Consider the following 21302-nt stretch of genomic DNA (forward strand, 5'->3'; position numbering starts at 1 on the left):
CAACCTCAACAACGTAAGACTTTCAAATAAGCTGTGATAGTCTATATAAATCCAGAGGAAAGGAAAATAGCATGGAAGAGTATGTGAGAAAGGATTTTATGGATGTGACCAGAAAGTAATATATGTCATTTCCATTCAAACTCCATTAGCCCAACTGCAAGGCTGCATCCACCTATAAGTCAGGTGGAAAATGTAGTTTATCAGGAAAGGAAAAGGAAATGAATGTGATGAATTGCTAGCCAATGTATGCCACACTTGCATAAGAAAAAGAAGAGAGTTTGAAGTTAAAATGGAATAAGGAAGGCAAGCACTTCGTAAAGCAATCTTAAACTCTCCCGCAGCATTTTCACACTCACTATCCCCCTTACAAGAAAATTCTTACCTTGAACACAATTCTATGTGATTTCACACGCAAATCACACTCAAAGTGGGATTTGTGTGTGAAAATTTCTTAACTCTCCCCCAGTTAAGAAATGATCTTCATCCTCAAGAGCACGGACAGATTGGACTTTCTGATATTAAAGAGATGCAGGAAAGGTAGAAGCTGAAAGATGAGACTGAGGGCTCTCAGGCAGTGCTGTGACCTGGGTGTAAAATCTCCTCCTCTCCACTAGGTGTGCTATCAGATATGAGTGCTGCCTCTCTGTGCAGAGCATTGCTTGTACAGTAAGGATAGATAATTGATTATGCAGAGGACTGTTTGATGTCACCATCATTCACATTGAATGATGGACTTCTTCTCCTCTCAGAACACCTATCCCTCCCAGAGAAACTCCTATTCCATGTACCTCTTACAACAAACCCAGAACCTTTGTGTGCCCAGGGCATGCCTCACATTCCCTGTACCTTGATCTTCACTATGCCCCTTACAAGAAGACTCTTACCTTGAACACAATTCTACAATGCAGCTGAATATCACCTAGTGCTTAGAACTCTTTCTACCTATATATTAGACACACAGCAGATGAGAATAAGGTTGATGAGCTAATTCATATTAAATAGAAGTTGTTCACTGAATCTATTTGTCTCAACATATGTGAATGTTAATAAGAAATAATACTCTGACGTCCAAAATTAATCTTTAAAGATAGTTTTTCAGGTTCATCTATTGTCCAGTGGTGATTTAGGGGCAAGTGAAGGGCTTTCTTGGTGGTCCCCTAAATCTGTCTTTTACAGAAAAATGAAGAGGCTGGATAGATATTCAATATGTATAATGTGAGCACACTCCCATATGCTTTCAATATGATCAGAGAATAAGTAAGGGGTCTTAAATGATGTGCAAATGTTTTAGTATAACCCAGGCCTTTTTCTGGATAATCTCTGTGTTCATGTGCCTGTCCACTGCTCCTCTAAAGTGCTGGACAGTAGCAGAAGAAAGCAAGCCATGGGAGAGGAAGACAAACGCAACCAGAAACATCTCAAAGGCCCAGACAGACCTCACGAGAGCATATATTCTCACAGGTGCACACTGGGAAATAGTTATCTTCCTCCTTTGGCAGAAGTCAATTAGTTCTCAGTGTACTAGAGTGGCATGGAACAGTGAGAACCAGCGCACTAAAAGTACTGACTCTTGTTGAGAACTTTCCATTATATCTGGGAGCAGTGACCAGAGGGAGATGATAAAAGTAGGTAGAAGTTATATATATATATATATATCCCAAAAGTTGAAGAGCCCTCAAAGGAGAGGGAAGGAGGAGAGGGCATAGAGGATGAGATGGCTGGATGGCATCACCGATGCAACGGACATGACCTTGGGCAAACTTCAGGGGATGGTGAGGGACAGGGAGGCCTGGCATGCTGCAGTCCACGGGGTTACAAAGAGTTGGACACAACTGGGTGACTGAACAACAATAGCAGGAGAGAGGATAATAGACAGCCTGAGTTTTTCTCTTCTCTCCTTTGTTAGACAAATACATTGTGCTTTGTACTATGTCTCTGGTGAGGAGGTTTTGCCTCAACAACTAAAAGGAATTATCATATAACATAGGTAGAAATATGAATTGGTCCACATTTTCTTAAAGTCAGTTTGACAGACATTTGGTATGCCAGAATTTAAAGTGCATAGATCTTCCAAGCAAACAATTCCACTTCCTGCTATCTGCAGTGGACATTTGTCATGTCAACCTAACAACATCTTTGAAATAGCCTCCCAATATTTTGATAATTTCCATTTTGTCAGGCCTGCCTGCCTGATAGATATCTGCTTTTAACCCCTCACCTCCTTTGTAGTCAGCTAGGGTCCAGGTTTTAGAAAAGCCAGTGGAACCAGAGATCAAATTGCTAACATCCGCTGGATCATCAAAAAAGCGAGAGAGTTCCAGAAAAACATCTATTTCTGCTTTATTGACTATGCCAAACCTTTGACTGTGTGGATCACAATAAACTGTGGAAAATTCTGAAAGAGATGGGAATACCAGACCACCTGACCTGCCTCTTGAGAAATCTATATGCAGGCCAAGAAGCAACAGTTAGAATTGGACATGAACAACAGACTGGTTCCAAATAGGAAAAGGAGTACGCCAAGGCTGTATATTGTCACCCTGCTTATTTAACTTATATGCAGAGTACATCATGAGAAATGCTGGGCTGGATGAAGCACAAACTGGAATCAAGATTGCCAGGAGAAATATCAATAACCTCAGATATATGGGTGACACTACCCTTATGGCAGCAAGTGAAGAAGAACTAAAGAGCCTCTTGATGAAAGTGAAAGAGGAGAGTGAAAAAGATGACTTAAAACTCAACATTCAGAAAACCAAGATCATGGCATCTGGTCCCATTGTTTCATGGCAAATAGATGGGGAAACAGTGTCAGACTTTATTTTTTTGGGCTCCAAAATCACTGTAGATGGTGACTGCAGCCATGAAATTAAAAGACACTTACTCCTTGGAAGGAAAGTTATGACCAACCTAGACAGCATATTAAAAAGCAGAGACATTACTTTGCCAAGCAAAGTCCATCTAGTCAAGGCTATGGTTTTCCAGTAGTCATGTATGGATGTGAGAGTTGGACTATAAAGAAAGCTGAGCACCGAAGAATTGATGCTTTTGAACTGTGGTGTTGGAGAAGACTCTTGAGAGTCCTTTGGACTGCAAGGAGATCCAACCAGTCCATCTTTAAGGAGATCAGTCCTGGGTGTTCATTGGAAGGACTGATGTTGAAGCTGAAACTCCAGTACTTTGGCCACCTGATGCAAAGAGTTGACTCATTTGAAAAGACCCTGATGCTGGGAAAGATTGAAGGTGGGAGGAGAAGGGGATGACAGAGGATGAGGTGGTTGGATGGCATCACCGACTCAATGGACATGAGTTTGAGTAAACTCTGGGAGTTGGTGATGGACAGGGAGGCCTGGCATGCTGCAGCCCATGGGGTTGCAAAGAGTCAGAAACGACTGAGTGACTGAACTGAACTGAACTGAACTGAGAGTCCAGGTATGTGACCAATTAGACACACTCACTTAATACTTCAACTCAGAATTGAGCAATGTAAGGAAACTGAATCCACATGAGGTCTCTATTCTGTAACAAGAGTACTGGCAAAGATGGAAACCTCTTTCCATCACCAAACTGATTTGCCCTGTAGTTCTGAGGTCAGTGCCAGAAGCAACAACCTAAGCCCGTCTGACAGTGAAATTCTGGGTGCTAGTCCTTCAAACTTAACCTGGAGTCTTTTTCCAGCCTTCCTAATGATTCTATAATGAATTCCTTTCCTTTAAACTAGCCAGAATGGATTCTTGTTGTCTGTAGCTAAGAACTCTGATACAGTGTATATTCCAGAAATACTCACACATCTACACAAAAAGCATGTACAAGAACAGGTACTGAAGCACTGTATCTATAGGTAACTTTAAATAATAAATGCTGACCAATAGAGGGATGGGTAAATAAATTATGGGGTACAATGCAGAAGTTAAAAGGAATAGAGGAGACCTGTGTCCTGACATGAAAAGAGCTCCAAAATGAAGTGAAAAAAGTGAAATGCAGGAAATACAGGGCATATGATGCAGGTTTTGGAGACAGGTGTATTCTTGTTAACTTCAGAAAGTCTTAAAAGTTCTTACAGCTGTCAAGAATGGTTAGGACCATAGGGTAGTCAAGAGAAAAAACATCTTGATAGGTGTGACTTGCTTAACATACGCTACAGCAGATTTTATCTCCATTTGAATAATGAACCAATTGGATTTCAATCTATAATTAGTGTGACTATATAATTTATCACTCAAACTTGGACACTTGAGAGAGAAAAAATACAAAATTAATTTTTCCACTGAAACAACAGGTAAAAACCAAACTACTCCAGACAAAACAGGATCTATGGTTAGTCTACCATAACCTAAAAAGAGGTGTGTCATATACTTTTAATTTTCCCCTTCAAATTCATTTTTCTCTTCTATCCTGCTTCCTCTCCCAGGAGACTGACTTTGTATACTACACATCACTGAGCTCACTTATCCTCTGGCTTTTGGCCAATGACTAGCCCCAGTAGGAGGATGGAAATAAGAGTGAGATTGGGACATTATTCTCTTAGCTTCTATCTCTGGGCTCACTTCAGGCTGGCCGTACCCCTCCACCACAACACAATCAGTATTAGCTTCCTAAGCTGCCACGACAAATGACCACAAACTTGGTGGCTTAAAACAACAGGAATTCATGCCCTCACAGTTATGGCTGCCAGAAGTCCTACATCAAGGTGCAGTCAGCGCTGCTCCTGTCTGGAGGCTCTCAGAGAACATCTGTCCCACGCTTCTGTCCTAACTTCTGATGGCTGCTGGAAATCCTCGGTGTTCCTTAGCTTGGAGATACATCACTCCACTGTCTGCCTCCACCTTCACGTTGCTCCTCTGTGTGCCTCTGTTTCAAACCTCCCTCTGCCTTTCTCTTATAAGCTCATCTGTCATTGGTTTAGAACCCACTCTAAATCCAGGATAATATTACCTGAAGATCTTTAATTATGTCTGCAAACACCCCTTTGCCAAATAAGGTCACACTCACAGGTTCTGGGGTTAGCATTTGACAATATCTTCTTGGGGGCCATCATTCAACCCATGACACTATCCTTGCACACACCGAGGAAATTCTCTCATTTCATGTCCCTTGGGCCCTAGAGGTTGTAATAGCTCCAGTGGTTACTCAGCTATCCTTTTTGGGCTTCCCTGATGGCTCAGATGGTAAAGAATCTGCCTGCAATGCAGGAGACCAGGATTCGATCCCCGGGTCGGGAAGATCCCCTGGAGAAGGGAATGGCTACCCAACTCCAGTATTCTTGCCTGGGGAATTCCATGGACAGAGGAGACTGGTGACCTACAGTCCATGGGGTCGCAAAGAGTCAGACATGACTGATCCGACTTTCACTTCACTTCACATACCCTATCCACATCTATAAGAGAAGAATCTTTATTAAACTTTCCTTTGGGATTTTCCTGGTGATCCACTAGTTAAGAGGCTGTGCTTCCACTGCAGCGGGTGCAGGTTTCATCCCTACTCAGGGAGCTAAGATCCCACAGGCCACACAACTCAGAAAAAATAAGTAAAAATTAAAACCTTCCTTGAACTATCCCTGCTTGGGTTGCCATCTATTTCCTGTTGGCACTCTATCTAAAACACCAGTGAAGTAATTGCACTGGCGGCCAGAAGCCTTAAACAGAATTTACTCCCAGATATTTGAAACAATGAAAAGAGAAAAATTTTTACAAATGAATTTCAAAAAAGTAAACATACAATGAAGGAGATTAATTTTGTAATCTTGCAGGTAACACATTATGTGGGTCATCCAAGTTCAATCAAGAAGACCAAAGGGTTAATCAATTCAATAAAAAAAAATCCTAAAAGAGTTGCTTTTCCAGGTACTAAAAGGCTCAGATGGTAAAGTACCTGCTTGCAATGCAAGAGACTCAAGTTCAATCGCTGAGTCGGGAAAATCCCCTGGTTGGACATGATTGAGTGACTAACACTACTACTACTATGAAGGTATTAGCAATATAATAATATAATAATGAGAAAGACACAAAGATGTACAAATTATATTGCAACTTATAATAATGAACAAAAAGGAGGATGGTGTGGTAAGCAGAATTCTAGATGGCTCCCAAGATTCCTGCCCCTGGTATACATATTCTATATAATCTCCTCCCCTTGAGTGTGAGTGGGACTACAGAATATAATGGGATATCACTTCCATGATACTAATCAGATGAATTGTGAGTTAGTGAAAAGGAAGAGTGTCCTGAATAGGTCTGACTTAGTCAGGTAAGGTCATTACAAGGTGAATCATCAAGGAGATACACTCCTGTTGGCCTGGACAAAGGCAAGCTGTGAACTTCCAATGAGGGTCACATGGCAAGGAAGTGTGGGCAAACCTTTAGTCACTAGCAGCCAGCAAGATATGGGAGCTTTGGTCCTAGAACAGCAAGGAGCTGAATTCTGCCAACAGCCAGTGAGCTTGCAAGAGGATCCTGAGCCAGCTAACACCTTAATTTCAGCTTGATGAGATTTTGAGCAAAGGACTCAACTAACCCATATTAGATTCCTGACCCATGGAAAATGTGAGATAATAAACTTGTGTTGGTTAATCTCCTAATTATATGCTAATTTGTGGCACAGTAATAAAAAATTAATTACTGGTAGCATTAGTTTCAGATGAAGTGGGTTTTTGCTTGTTTGTTTTGAAAATATTTATTTATTTGCCTGTGCTGGGTTGGCACTGGGAATCTTCAATCTTCATTGTAGCATGCAACAAACAAACACTTAATTGTGGGACCTAGTTCCCTGCATATGTGTGTGTGAAATCACTTCAATCATGTCTGACTCTTGGTGACTCTAAGCCCATCAAGCTCCTCTGTCCATGGGATTCTCCAGGTATGAATATTGGAGTGGGTTGCCGTGCCCTCCTCCAGGGGATCTTCCTGATTCAGGGATTGGACCTAGGTCTCTTACATCTCCTGCGTTGGCAGGGGGGGGGGGGGTCCTTTAATACTAGCGCCACCTGGGAAGCCCCTAATTCCCTGACCATGGGTTGAATCCAGGCCCCCTGCATTGGCAGCACAGAGTCTCAGTCATTGGACCACCAGGGAAGTCCTTGGGGTGAAGGTTTATCCAACACTGGTCAATGATGAGAAACACTGTACCTCATTAAGATGTGTAGCCCTATTATTGGAAGATTGTGTCCAAAACGAAGCAAAGGTCATAATGAGAATGAGAAGCTTTGGAACCATCAAGTTCTTGTGCTCTCTATCCATAGTTACAAGGCAACTTTAAGAATTCACTTTTCTGGCCTCAGAAACTGTGGCATGGACAGGGTACATGAGAATTCTAGACTTCGGGATACTGAAGGCGAGGAGGGAGTTGGGTGGGAGCAACCAACTTCACCCTTCAGGTAGTTTGCACATCAAAGTTGATGGCCAAGAGATACATTTATATCAGCTCCCAGTGGGCCTGTTGGAGGCTTGGTAGACAATGTAGATTAATTGATTTAAAACAGATAAACTCTTAAATCACCACCACAGAAGGTTATTTCTCCCACACTCATAAAATTAAATCCCAGCATTTCTAGTTAGTAGATCAACTTCCCAGATGGTGCTAGTGGTAAATAACCCATCTGCCAATGCAGGAGATAAGAGACCTGGGTCGAGTCCTGGGTTGGGAAGATCCCCTGGAGAAGGAAACAGCAACACACTTCAGTGTTCCTGCCTGGAGAACCCCATGGACAGAGGACCCTGGCGGGCTACAGTCCATGGGGTTGCAAAGAGTCGGACACGACTGAGTGACAAAGCACACGGTAGCATAGGCAGCCTTTCACCTAGTCTCTCAGAAGTCAGACTCTTCCTATCTTGTGACTCTGTCCTTCTCTAGTGCCTCACAATCTTCTGTATTCAGCCAGCAGATATGGAAGAAGAAAGGGTGAAAAATAGGAGAGAGCTTTCTATGGGCCATGTCTTAAAGTGGTGTATATCAATTCCATACACATCCCACTGGCCCAGACTCAGTCACAGAATTGTCAGATAACATGGCCCCTGGCTGGATGGCAACTCCCCAGCAACAACCTATACTGTGGGAGGAGAACAAGAATATTCAATGGTGAGCCAGATGCATCTCCCACAGGGAATTTTGAAGTTTACAGTGAGGTTCCCAAATTGCAGAATTAAGAATCCTTCACAAGACAGCACAAAGGTTAACTCCTAATTTGGGGATGCATATTCTGGGATGGAAAAGGATTGATCTATGGAGGAACAGACTCAGGGTCCTTGAGTTCTGTCCTCAGCCACGGGTGAGAGTTAATACCATAGTCATAAAGGAAGAAATAGGTATAACAGAGATAACATGAGTACGTGTTCCCACCTTGCCAAAAGTTTTCAGGAAAAAAAGCAGCTGTTGAAATGTGATCACCCTGAAATCTATTAAACCAACTGTGAAACCTAAGCCATGGTTTGAGGTCAAGCCATGCAATGAGGTATAAAGCTCCTATTATAGGAAATTTCAGAGGAGAATTATGAACTGGTATGCCAGGAGAAATAAAGCAAATATGTCCCTTCAAACTAAGAAATAAGAATGTTGTTTCCATCTCTCATGGCTTTGTTTAGTAAGTTAGTGACAAACCCCAAGGCTTAGTAATGCTTATTTGAAATTAAGATGAAAATCTGGCACATAAACAGATGGGCTCTGACCTTATTCTGATTTCCACAGACCCACTCCCTATGTGGTTTTGCTCAAGGCCCCACCTCTGGCTTGCTCTCTTCCTGTGGTGGGTTTCTGCCTAGCAGCAAGGTGAGCTGTAGTCATTTTTTGATGCTGATGATGACAGTGCCCCTTGCAAACAGAAAGTAAATTAAAAGATGTTCGGCACCATACTAAAATCCTACAACCATTGAGTTTATAGTGTAGCTGTCTAGATACCATTTCTGAACAAATTTCTACCCCCACCAGGAATTGTTCTTTTCACTAAAACTTTAAAGTTCACTTAACTTGTCATTCTATACTGTCTGAATCTACATAATACAATATGGCGACCACTAACCACATGTAGCTATTGAGCATGTAACATGGCTTGTCTGAAATGAAATGTGCTGTTATGTGTAAAACATAACACTGGAGTTTGTACACTTAGTATGAAATATGGAATCAAATACTTCATTTGTTAAAAATAATTCATTTATAACTTTTATATTGATTACATGTGGAAATGATATTGTGGACATATTGAGTTAAATATATCTTATTAAAACTAATTTCACCTTTTTAATGTTGCTGTTAGAAAATCTTTTTTACTTTTAAATTTTATATTGGAGTATAGTTGATTTACAATGTTGTGTCAGTTTCTGGTGTAAAGTGCTTCAGTTATATATATATCATATAATGTATATGTATTATATGTGTTACATAATAGGTCATTTTTCATATTCTTTTCCATTATGGTGTATTACAGGATATTGAATATAGTTCCATGAGTTATAAGTGGGACTTTGTTGTTTATCTGTTTTATATACAGCAGTGTGTATCTGCTAATCCCAAACTCCTAATTTATCCCTCTTCCACCCCTTCTCCCATTTGGGGTAACCATAAGTTTGTTTTCCATGTCTCTGAGTCTGTTTCTGCTTTGTAAATAAGTTCACTTTTATCATATTTCAGATTCCACTTATAAAGGGTATCATATGGTATTTGTCTTTGTTTTTCCGATTTACTTCACTTGGTATGATAGTCTTGAGTTAAATCCATGCTGATGCGAACCGCAATAATTCTTCTTTATGGCTAAGCAGTATTCCATTGTATGTATACATCACACCTCCTTTATCCATTCATCTGTCAATGGACATTCAAGTGGCTTCCATGTCTTGACTATTGTAAATAGTGCTGCTATGAACATTGGGTTACAAGTATGCTTTCAAATTATAGCTTTCTCCAAATATATGCCCAGGAGTGGGGTTGCTGGATCATATGGCAACTCTATTTTTAGCTTTTAAAAGAGCCTCCATACTGTTTTCCATAGTAGCTGCACATATTTCATTCCCACCAACAGTGTAGGAGGGCTGCCTTTTCTTCACACCCTCTCCAGCATTTGTTAATTGTAGACTTTTTAATGATGGTCATTCTGATTGGTGTGAGGTGATATCTCATAATTCTGATTGCATTCCTCTAATAATTAGTGATATTGAGCATCTTTTCATATGCCTACTGGTTATTTTTATGTCTTCTTTGGGAGAAATGCCCATTTTTTTTATTGGTCTGTTTAATTCTTTGTTACTGACTTGTATGAACTGTTTGTATATTTTGAAAATTAAGCCCTTGTTGGTCACATTATTTGCAAATATTTTCTCCCAGTCCATAGGTTGTCTTTTTGCTTTGTTTATGGTTTCCTTTGCTGTGCAAAAGCTTTTAATTAGGTCCCATTTGTTTATTTTTGGTTTTATTTCTATTGCCGTGGGAGACTGACCTAAGAAAACATTACTAAGATTGATGTCAGAGAATATTTGGCCTATGTTCTCTTCTGGGAGTTTTGTTGTGTTATGTCTTACATTTGAGTCTTTAAGCCATTTTAAGTTTATTTTTGTGTATGATGTGAGAGAGTGTTCTAACTTCATAGATTTACATGCAGTTATCCAGATTTTCCCAACTTGCTAAGAGACTGTCTTTTCTCCATTGTATATTCTTGCCTCCTTTGTGGAAGATGAATTATCATGGGTGTTTTGGGCCCTCTATCTCGTCCATTAACCATATGTCTGTTTTTCTGCCAATATCACAGTGTTTTGATTATTGTAGCTTTGTAGTCTTGTCTGAAGTCTGGGAGGGTTATGCCTCCAGCTTTGTTCTTTTTCCTCAGGATTTCTTTGGTAATTCTGGGTCTTTTGTGGTTTGATATAAATTTTAGGATTATTTGTTCTAGTTATGTGAAAAATGTCATGGGTAATTTGATAAAGATCACATTAAATATGTAGATTACTTTAGGTAGTATGGCCATTTTAACAACATGAATTCTTCCAAGAGCATGGGATATTTTTTCCATTTTTTTGCATCATCTTCAGTTTCCTTTATCAGTGTTTTATATTTCTCAGCATATAGGTCTTTCACCTCCTTGGTCAGGTTTATTCCTAAGTTTTTTTTTTTTTATGTGATTTTAAAAGGGATTTTTACTGTCCCTTTCTGATATTTCATTGTTAGTGCAAAGAAATGCAACAGATTTCTGCATGTTAATCTTTATCCTATCCTGTTACCTTGCTGAATTCATTTATCAGTTCTAGTAATTTTGGAGTCTTTATGGTTTTTCTATTTATAGTATCATGTCATCTGCATATAGTGACAATTTTACCTATTCCCTTCTACTTTGGGTAACTTTTCTTTTTCTTACCTGATTACTGTGACTAGGACCTCCAACACTATGTTAAATAAAAGTAGTGAGAGTGGGCATCTATATCTTGTTCTAGATTTTAGCAGGAAAGCTTTCAGCTTTTCACTGTTGAGTAATATGTAAGCTGTGAGTTTGTCATAAATACCTTTTATTATGTTGAGATATGTTCCCTTCTGCACCCACTTTGGCAAGAGTTTATCATCAATAAATGTTGAATTTTATCAAATGCTTTAGAACATTTAAAATTACCTATGTGACATTTGATTACTATGGAACCAAGGTAAATACTTCCCTAATGTTTTCTGTGTGTGTGTGTGTGTGTGTGTGTGTGTGTGTGTGTGTGTGTGTGTGTGTGTGTGTGTGTGTGTGTGTGTGTGTGTGTGTGTGTGTGTGTGTGTAGAGATGTGTGCCTTCAAACGGTAAGCCCTTTGAGGATAACTACATCATATACTTTTTTATATGCCTGCTGTACTCAGTAGAATCCACAGCAGTTAGTAAATTCATATTTACTGAATTTCTGAAGGCATTCTGGCTCATTCTGGTATTTCATGCCAGACAAACGGCAGTGGCTGTGCCTAGGGGCCTTCAATTACATGGGGTGGTGGCTGGGGGAGGCAGGTCTGAGGGAAGTCTCACCATGGAGCAATCAAGCTGAGAAGGACTTCTATGGGTTCCTGTGGTCAATCTGAGTTTTCCTCATGAAGCTCTCTCCAGGCACGCAGTGTCCACAGACCCTGGAGCTGTCTGCCAGCTCTGCTAATCATTCACTACCTTTGGCTTCCTTCTCAGCTACTCATGGGCAGTGTCTGGTTTGGGGTGGGTGATTCTTATCTTCAAAGTCTTGATCAGGATGTTCACGTTGTAATGAACAACATGCAGATTTGGTGCCTGAGCAACCCGGACGGGACCTGAAGTGGGGCTTCTTGTCCTCATATGTGCCACTTTCAACCTCACATTGCTATTGGGTCAGTGCTGCTATTTTCTCTCCTCCTCTGGCCTCTGGCTCACAGTTGCCAGGAACAACTGTCAAGGAGAGTGTGGGAGCTGGAGGAAGCTCTGCTGCTCCTACTCACTAGGATCACAGCCTCAAAGTAGTAGAAGCAACAGTAAGAATGAGCAAATGTGGCTCCTCTTGAGGCCTGCAGACCATGTCTTCCTGTCCCAGCCCTGCTGATATGCAGAAGAGCAACACATCTTGTGCTTCTCCCAGATCAAATCCAAAAACCCAAGACAATCCCTGGGGTTCTTGCCTCCTGACTTGCTTCAGAAGTGTCACTCAGATTTTCCCCTTGAATCTCCTTCCTCTGATCATCGAGCCCTATGATGCTCTCACGGTGTTTTGATAATTCACCAAAAGGGAGATGGAGACAGGAGATAAATATTCTCCTTTCTGTGCAACGATATTCATGCTGTTTATTTCCACTTTAATAGAAGGTTAAGTTCAACACAATTTTTATTTTCAGGTGAAAGGTATGACATGCAGCAAGTCAAAGGAGAACTCAAATTTCTGACTTTCAGTTGATGCATTTTTCACTTCTTCATGCTGCCTTCTTAGAACTGTGTTTCTGTATCTCAAAGAAAACAGTTGTCACCTCCAGTTTATGGAATTATAGATGACTTGTATTGCTCTCTTTTTGTGAATGTATTTTACCTCATTTTTCTACAATGACTATACATTGAATAAAAAATACCTAATGTTAAAAATTTTACAAGAACAAACTCCCTTGAATTAAGCTCTTCCTAATTTACTTTCACACTCAAATCCCTAGCCCCACCAAATCTCTCAATAGCAAGAAGAAATCTGAATTGCTGTCATCCTCAAAGGCAGAAAGATTTAGCTTTTTTTCTGGTATTGATTAGACTTGACAATGTACAAATAGTTGCATAGGAGTGAGGTCTCAGAGGGTGTTGTGAGCTGCATGTAAATTCTCCTCCTCTTCACTAGGGGCACTATCAGCATACAGGTGCTGCCTCTCTGCCCCACAGCATTGCTTGTACCTTGAAGAAGGATGGTTATGCAGACTGTGAGGTCAGTACTGTTCATGTTGAGGGGTGAACTTCCTCTTCCTTCACCATAATTATCACCCCCAGAGAAACTCCTACTGCTTGTACCTCCTACAATAAACCCAAAACCATCGTAGGCTTCACATTCCCTGTACTTTGTTCTTCATCATTCTCTTTCTTATACTCAGCTGGCTGTTACCAATACCTAGGACTCTGTCTTCTGAGGTGCATTAGACACCAGTGGAGTCATAGATAAATGAAACTGATGGGCTAATCCATGCTAGAATCCGAATGGCCAACACCAGCTCACTGGAGTCACTCCTCTCGACAGAACCAGCATTTTAGGGATTACACCTTAATTTCTTTTATCAGTTAGAGATGGATCATGGGAATATGAATTTTTCAAGGATATTAGACCTTACGCATTTGGAGTGAAGAAGTCTATGGAAGGCTTTTGGCTCTCTTCTGTGTGGTGGGCTGGCGGTCCTTTCATCTATGTGTGGCAGCAGTCAGGAAGAAGTATGTTACACACAAAAAAAAAAAAAATTGGGAAAGAGCAAGGACAAATTGCAACCTGTGAAAACAGGCTATAGCTTGTCTTCCTCTCGTCACCTCACAGTTCAGTGGCAGTTGGCTTGCAGAAGCTTGTGTCCTTTACACAAAGAGAAGCTGAGGGAGCTAGAGGCCTGACTGCCCATACCAACGTAAGCAGATCAGTAACTGAATGTGTGAGCTGCAGGGGCACCTGGTACCCTACACCTTCAGAGTGTATTAGGTTGCTGCTTTACTTTCATGTTCAGATTCTTATCTAAACTTCTCTTGCAGTCAACTCAATCTTAAACCATATAGGGAAGGTAACTCTGGGAAACATGGCTCAAGCTTAGTCAGGTTGACACAGTACAAAATATACAGTCCCTAAAATCAGTATCAAAAGGTAGCTTTTCGGATCCATTTACTGGCCATTAGAGATGCTGACATGGGGAGACAAATGTGGGAATGTAGAGAGATAAGGGGTGGAGAGGAAGTGAGCTTTCTTGGTGATCCTCAAAGCAAGTCTACAAAAGAACAATAGAAAAGCCAGATAGGTGCGAAATATGATCATGTATACAAATGCTTTTAACTATATGTGTCCAGAAAGAAAACCCTGTGATTGGGCCAGAGTTATGTTTGAGAGGTGCCGAAGGACACCCAAGGATTTGTGAGTGCTCAGGCTTCCTCTCGAGACCATGGCAACCCCTAGTCCCATTCCATCCTCCTCTCTCCTCTGAGTGCTGGGTAGGCAGTCCTAGGGGGAGGAAGCCATGGGTAGGAGTCCCATGGGGGAGGAAGCCATGGGAGAAAGGGACAAGTATGACCAGAAGCACCCCAAGGGCCCTAGAGGGGGCCTCTAAAGGCACGTTCACCAGCTTTCTTCTTTGGCAGAAGCCAGTTAGTTCCCAGTGTTCCAGAATGGAATGGAACAATGAGGCTTTATGCCACTAAAGTCGTAGACTTTTTTCAAGAAGCATTTCCTCTCTGTGGGGGAGTGGTGGGTGGGGCGAAACGATAAAAGTTGGTGGAAGGCAACTCTATCCAAAGTCCAGACCTTGAGGTGGCCCTAGAAGGACGTGCCTGGGTTTTACGCTTCTCGCCTTCATTAGATCGATTTGTGATTCAATGGGAACCTTTATCGGTCACGTGTATCCAGGGTTGTTCCTACTTGCATATGGACTGTATCGAGCAGTAGAGGTCTCCAAAGCTGTGATATTCAGCAACTCTCTCCCAGATCCTTCTTTGCCTCCCAAGAATAAAGGGAGATGGGCCAGGCTGTGGAAACTGTCCCATGGAGGTTTGCTGAAGATGCTGGCTGGCTCTGGCTTGATGGCGTATGAGATCAGCTGCGTTGAGAGAGGGCTGACACTGATGAACAGGGACCTGCCACCGAGATTCACGTATGCCAAACAGTGGCAGCACCTCACCATGTTCATCCTCTTTACCCTCAACGGCTGTATAGACATCATGAGCAAAAACTTGCTGCCTCAGCGCTGTGTGCCCCTAGAGAAAGGGATCTTGGTGCTGACCTTTTACGTGCTCCTGCTGCTGTTGGCATCGCATGTCCAGGACTCTGCGGGGGTGGAGCTGCAGGTTCACTCTCTGCTCATCTTGGTGGTGCTGCTGCTGATGCTGGTGTTCACCGCCGAGCTGTGGGCTCCCGATACGTTTCAACTCGCTGTGATTGAGACCTTTCTGTTTCAGATGATGGGCTCCTGGCTGGTACAGGCGGGCTTCATTCTGTACAAACCAGTCTCTGGCTACCCGTGGGAGGATGATGACATTAGTGACATCATGTTTGTTACCACCTTCTTCTGCTGGCATGTGATGATCAATGCTTTGTGCCTGCTGGGAATCTATGGAGTGTCTTCCTTTTGGCATCGTTGCTACCATCCTAGCTGGAAGCTGAAGGGGTCCAGAGAAGCTCCATGTTACATATACTCCAGGAGACCCCTCTACCAATTGCTACAGGAAGTGGAGCAGTCAGAGAAAGATGACCAGGCTCTCCTTTCAAAGAGTTCACCCTGAGACAGGGCTTGGAATGCCTGGCTCACTGTCTACCCCATCTACCCCTTTGTGGGTTCTCCCAGACTTGCACTGTACCCTCTTTGGTCCCTGGTGAAGACATAGTGGCCATAAAGGAGAGCCACTGGTCTCCACCTGCCAGTGCACCTCCTGTCTCTGAACATCTAAACATTGGGGAGACGAGAAGGGGATGCTAAAAGGATTGATGGGATTGGGAGATAGGAGTAAGAGGAAGTGCGCAAGGAGAGTCATAGGGGGAGAGAATGCAATAGAAGGGGGGGGCAATGAAGGGGTGAGAGGAGAGTCTGTTATTCGCCACCAGATGCTTCTCCAGGCACAAGTGACTGTCTGCCTTTTACCTGATGGAATGCTGATTTCTCACAACTCAAAACTGGAATCATTCGTCTCATCCTGACAAAGAATAGTGGGTACGTCTGCTTGCTTAGCAAAATGGCACCACCATGTGGAAGAAAGATACATAGAATTTATAATCTATATTGGTTGAAGTGATACTTTGCCTACTCTTCTCTCCGCCACCCCCCACCCCAACTTTCTAATGACTGGCTTCATTTCAAATTCAAATTAATAAAGTAAAACTTTATTAATGCTTTGCTATGGTGACATTTCAAATTTGCAGGCTTAAAACTTTTATAGAATTCAAATGTTCAATCTCTCTCCAACTTCCTCCTTTTGTACTCATATACCAGTCACCATCACTACCACGGTGCATATAATTTACTAGATCCTGTCCCCCCTTGGGTCGTGGCAAATTTCACTGTCTTGCATCTCACAGAAAGCCATCCCACAATCACATCTTTGCCATGTTCTTTGGTACCCAGCATAAAAGCCACCTTCATTCCAATCCCACTGAGCACCTCCAAGGAGGCCTTCTCCAAGCATTCCGACTGACTCCCTTGTTCTGGAACTCCTAAGCACTTACGCTACACCTGCCTTGTTAATTTGCTCACACAGCTGACACTTTGTTCTGTTTCTGCAATCATTTTCCCTGAGCAGGTTTTTCCTTACCACCTTGAGTGTAGTCTCCTAAGAGGTAAGGACTTTATCATAGCCAAGTTACGTAACTTCCTATGTATGCACCAAATATGTACCATAGGTGATGCTTAATAAAGGCTTATTTGCTTCCAGAATTTCCGCATTCCTGTTCCTTCAAAACGTGTTACTGGACAGACCCAAGGTTCTGGGAACCTCTGGAAGACACCAACAGTCCTAAGGCCTGAGTCACCTCCTTAGCAATGGGCCCACTTTCTTCCTCATTCTTGGGATAAGGAAATCCACTAAGCTGTTTCTGAAATGTTTACTCTGTTATTATTTTTTTAATCCTCACACGTGTTTCTATAAGGAACCTCTAGAAAGCTGAGACTCAGCAGGTTGACTTGTCCAAGACTTGTAATTGGTACAAGGCAAAACAGGAATTCAAGTGCAGGTGTGTCTGACTGAAGCCAGTGACTATGTCCTCTGGGCCACGGTGACTGTGCCGATGGCAATGGAAAAGGGAGTGACCCTCAAAATGAAATTGTTGAGGGACCTGCCTGGTGGCCCAGTGGTAAACAATATGCCTTGCAGTGCAGGGGACGCAGGTTTGATCCGTGTTTGAGGAACTAAGATCCCACATGCCTTGGAGAAACGAAGCCTGCATGCTGCAACTACTGAAGCCCGTGTGCTCCGCAGCCTGTGTGCAAAAACTAGGGAGCCCATATGTTGCAACTAAAGAGCCTGTGGTGCCAGCAATGAAAGATCTGCATGAGGCAATGAAGATCCCGCTTGCTGCAACTAAGACCCTTCACAGTCAGATAAATAAACTGTTGAAAGAAAGGAAATAAAGGAAGAAAGTCAGCCAGAAAGCCCAGCTGGAGCAAAAGGCATAGTACAAATACTCTATAGACCCCCCAAAGAGTGCGTCTGTCACTTTCTGTCCATGACCACCCCCAAAGTCTCCCCTGGGAGTGATAGTCTGGCAGGCTCTCAACCTCTAGCTAGGCCTTAAATGTCTGGGCTCAGATCCGAGTGAGGGCTGAGAATAAGAATTGTTTGTGACCAAATTTTCTGATCCTTGCTATTTCTGCTTAACTCTTGGTTCCTAGATTCTTTTCAATTACCTTTTGTGGGGGAACTCCTTTTCTCTTTACCTCTCATACACATTGATGGGAGATGATGAAAAAGCACAGATGCTGCCGGCAGCCTGTTTCTAGTCACCTGAGGTCAAATTTTATAATGATAAACAAACCAAGTAATTAATACCCCCAACATATTATCTCTTAAATATCCAGTGTAGATAATAAACTTCAATGTTATTAATTTACTATATAGTATTTGAAATGTAACAGAGAAGCCTTGAAGGCCCGCTAAGACTTCCCAAACACCTCTAAGGTCATACGGAGAAATTTGCAATTCTCACAAAATTCCACCAGAGGGCACTATATCCGCACCAACCCCAGCCAAGCATCTCATTCTCCAACCCAGTAAACAAGCCTCCCAAGTACCGGTTCAAACGAAGTGGCGGAGGGGAAAGGAGGTCAGGAAAAACACAGAACCAAGCATCCAGAAAACATACCCAAGGGCTGTTTGTTTCCTGTTAAAATTTGGCATGCAAATGTGAAATAAACAGGGATTCAAATCAACTAATGGGATGGGGGTGAGGGAGGAAGGGCTGTGGACCCAGCTGAGGACATCTTCGAGAAGAGCACCAACTAAAGGACATACTCTGATCCAAGTTGTTTTTGACCATAATGCTAAATTTCCTAAACTTTTAAATAAGCTTCAATAATGTTCCAATTAATCTAGAGAACAAAGATAAATCCATATAAATCTCAGTACATTGAGAACAGGAACAACACTTATCTATGAAAATCCCAGATTCACAAAACCATGCAACAGGTTATTAAACACACAAAATGATCTCCAAAGATTCCTTTTAAAAAGAACCTATTATACAGTAACCCCCCCGCCCTGGAATATACTGAGTATCTACTACGTGAGGCAGCACGGGGGAAGCCACAATGAAGGACTCAGAGGTAAACAGGTTGGTTCCTGCACTGTGGGTACAGTGGGGATTTCAGAATTTAGAGGTGGTGCCCAGGAATCGGCATCATCCCCAGCCTGAGAAGGCTGAAGGAAGGGAAACAGAAAAAGACTCTCAAGGGAGCTAAACCTTGGAAGCATGTAAGGCTGTGAAATACTGCACTAAGGTGATTCAAGCAAGAGGTTGCAAATGAGCAAGCCCTCAGCTTTCTCACCGTTAAGCTAGAATGATGTAAAGATTAATTCTAGAATGGCATGGCTGTAATTTTCTCGGTAGGACTTATTTTACCACGTCATTAGCTAAGATGAACTTACTTCCTCCCAATTCTCCAAGCAGTTTACTTTTAGAGGTAAGATTTGAGGTAAGGCACAAGACCTAAACCTTTAGTCGTAAGGTGTAGGCTGTGAAACTAAGTGTTCTCTACATTTGAATGATTTCAAGGGGCCTTCAACAAAACTCAATTCAGCCTAAACAAAAATAGCTGAGACTTGAACTTACCATTTCCTAACCTGAGCTTAAGAGTATACAACAATCAGAAAGGATATAAAGAACAGTTCCTCTGGGTTCAGTATTAGATAATACTGAATTGAGGTGAAACCTGGTCTTTCCTTCTTTACTTATGTAGCTTTAAGTCTGAAAGCTCGGTTAATTGCAGCTTCTCCCCCAAATTTGCTTTAAGAGTAATGACATCAGCTTCCAAGGCTGTTTCTTTTCCTTTTGTTTTATTTTTGTTTTGCTTTTAGATTTTACAATGGTCTATTCTTTTGGAAAGAACTGGTGTTTGTTTATTAAAAAGAGAAAAAGTTTATAATGCTGGGTTGGGTTTCCAGGGTGTTCCTCAAGCCTGAGTCTCAGCTGTCTTTTTAGCATGAGTTAAGGGTTTTGTTCACTGCCTACTGAAATCATCCAAATGTTGGAAAAACTCCATTTCCCAAACTACATGTTCTGCTTGAAGGTTTGAGTATGTTTGAGCCTTACCCCAAATCTTGTCTGAGTGCAAGGCAACCAACCACACAGGCCCTAGGAAGGCATGCTCAGGTCACTAGATTAAGGGTTTACGATCTGCAAAGTGAGACTGGGTCCTTTAAAAGAGAAAGAAATTGAGAGGACTCACAGGTAAAGTCCACCCAAAACAAGGCCTTTATTTCAAGCAGCAGAACACTGAAGAAGTCCTTTTTTTCAGCCCCCAGCCATTTCCGCAGATTTGGAACCAAATTTTGACCTGTGATGTTTCTCTCCCACTCCACCCACCCCTTGGACACAGCTACTCTAAAAGAAAAAAGCCTGACTTCAAAGCCCATGAAACAGAATCCCCTGTCTGCTTTGATACTAGCTGTACCAGGAGACAGAAAGAGTTCATGGGTTCAAGTGCTCTAATGCTTTTTAGGGAGCAGGAGGAGACTGGGGGTGGGTGGCCATTTAGGGAAGAAGGAGAAAGAGAACAAAGGGCAGCAGACACAGCGAAGTCAAACTGGATGAAACAGGCCTTTCTCCTTCTAACTTCTCTAAAAGTCCAGTCTGGGTTTCTGGGGGCAAACCAGTTAGTTTAAGCGCTTTCTTCTGCTTTTTCTTCCTTCATACTCTTTTAAGCTTCCCTGAATAGTCCTTGAACTCATTTGGGCCCTAATTCAGTTTGGTTAAGTAAGTAGGGGGCTGACTAAGGAGGACAAGGCCTCTTGTTCTGCCTGAAAAACTCAGTGGTCATGTATTACCTTGCTAACCCTCACAAAGTACGCCCCTGGTCACATGAATGGATCAAAGCAAATCCATTTCCACTCTTGGAAAAGCAGCTCAAAGCACATGTTCTCTTGATGGTGCCGCTGTCAGTTCTGTGTGGTCAACAAACATCAGTTATTGACCAGTTATTGACCCCCCTGGACACTACTGGGGGACACACAGATGAATAAGGAAGGTTAAGACACCAGCCAGGGCAGCAGACTGACTCACACACTAGAAGCTTTAAGAACTGTGCTTGCCTCTTACTTTTCTATTTTCTATTCTGTGTGCCATCCCTACCTCGGGTGCTGGCGGTGACCAGTACAGTAGAAGGCTCTAGATCACTTCTGGCAGTCTGGCAACTGAAAATTAACGTTTTCTTAAAACAAGAACATGGCCTTTCCCCTCCCATCACCCCCTCTTCAACCATTTAAACTCAAGACTTCCCAGAAATAAATGGAATGAAGACAGCTCACTTTGTTATTAGATCTTAACCCACTCTCATAAAACTAACGGTGGCACATTACCCAGAGTTAGAAAGTTGTACTTCATGGGTTATGGCAGGGAAAGAAATAATCTAATCCCTTCAGATTATCTTGGCCTATAATAATTACAATTATTGTTTTCTAGCATTTGCTGTATGTGTGTGCC

General features: G+C 42.2%; 1 protein-coding gene across 1 annotated transcript; it reads left to right on the forward strand.

Annotated features, from left to right (window-relative positions):
* The first annotated feature begins 14995 nt into the window (after positions 1-14995).
* Positions 14996-16215, forward strand: TEDDM1 (transmembrane epididymal protein 1). The gene has a single exon (XM_043485375.1). It carries the CDS (start codon positions 14996-14998, stop codon positions 15896-15898), a length of 903 nt encoding a protein of 300 aa, XP_043341310.1. The 3' UTR covers positions 15899-16215.
* Positions 16216-21302: the final 5087 nt, after the last annotated feature.

This window comes from Cervus canadensis, chromosome 13 (assembly GCF_019320065.1).
Source record: "Cervus canadensis isolate Bull #8, Minnesota chromosome 13, ASM1932006v1, whole genome shotgun sequence".
NCBI classification, from domain to species: Eukaryota; Metazoa; Chordata; class Mammalia; order Artiodactyla; family Cervidae; genus Cervus; species Cervus canadensis.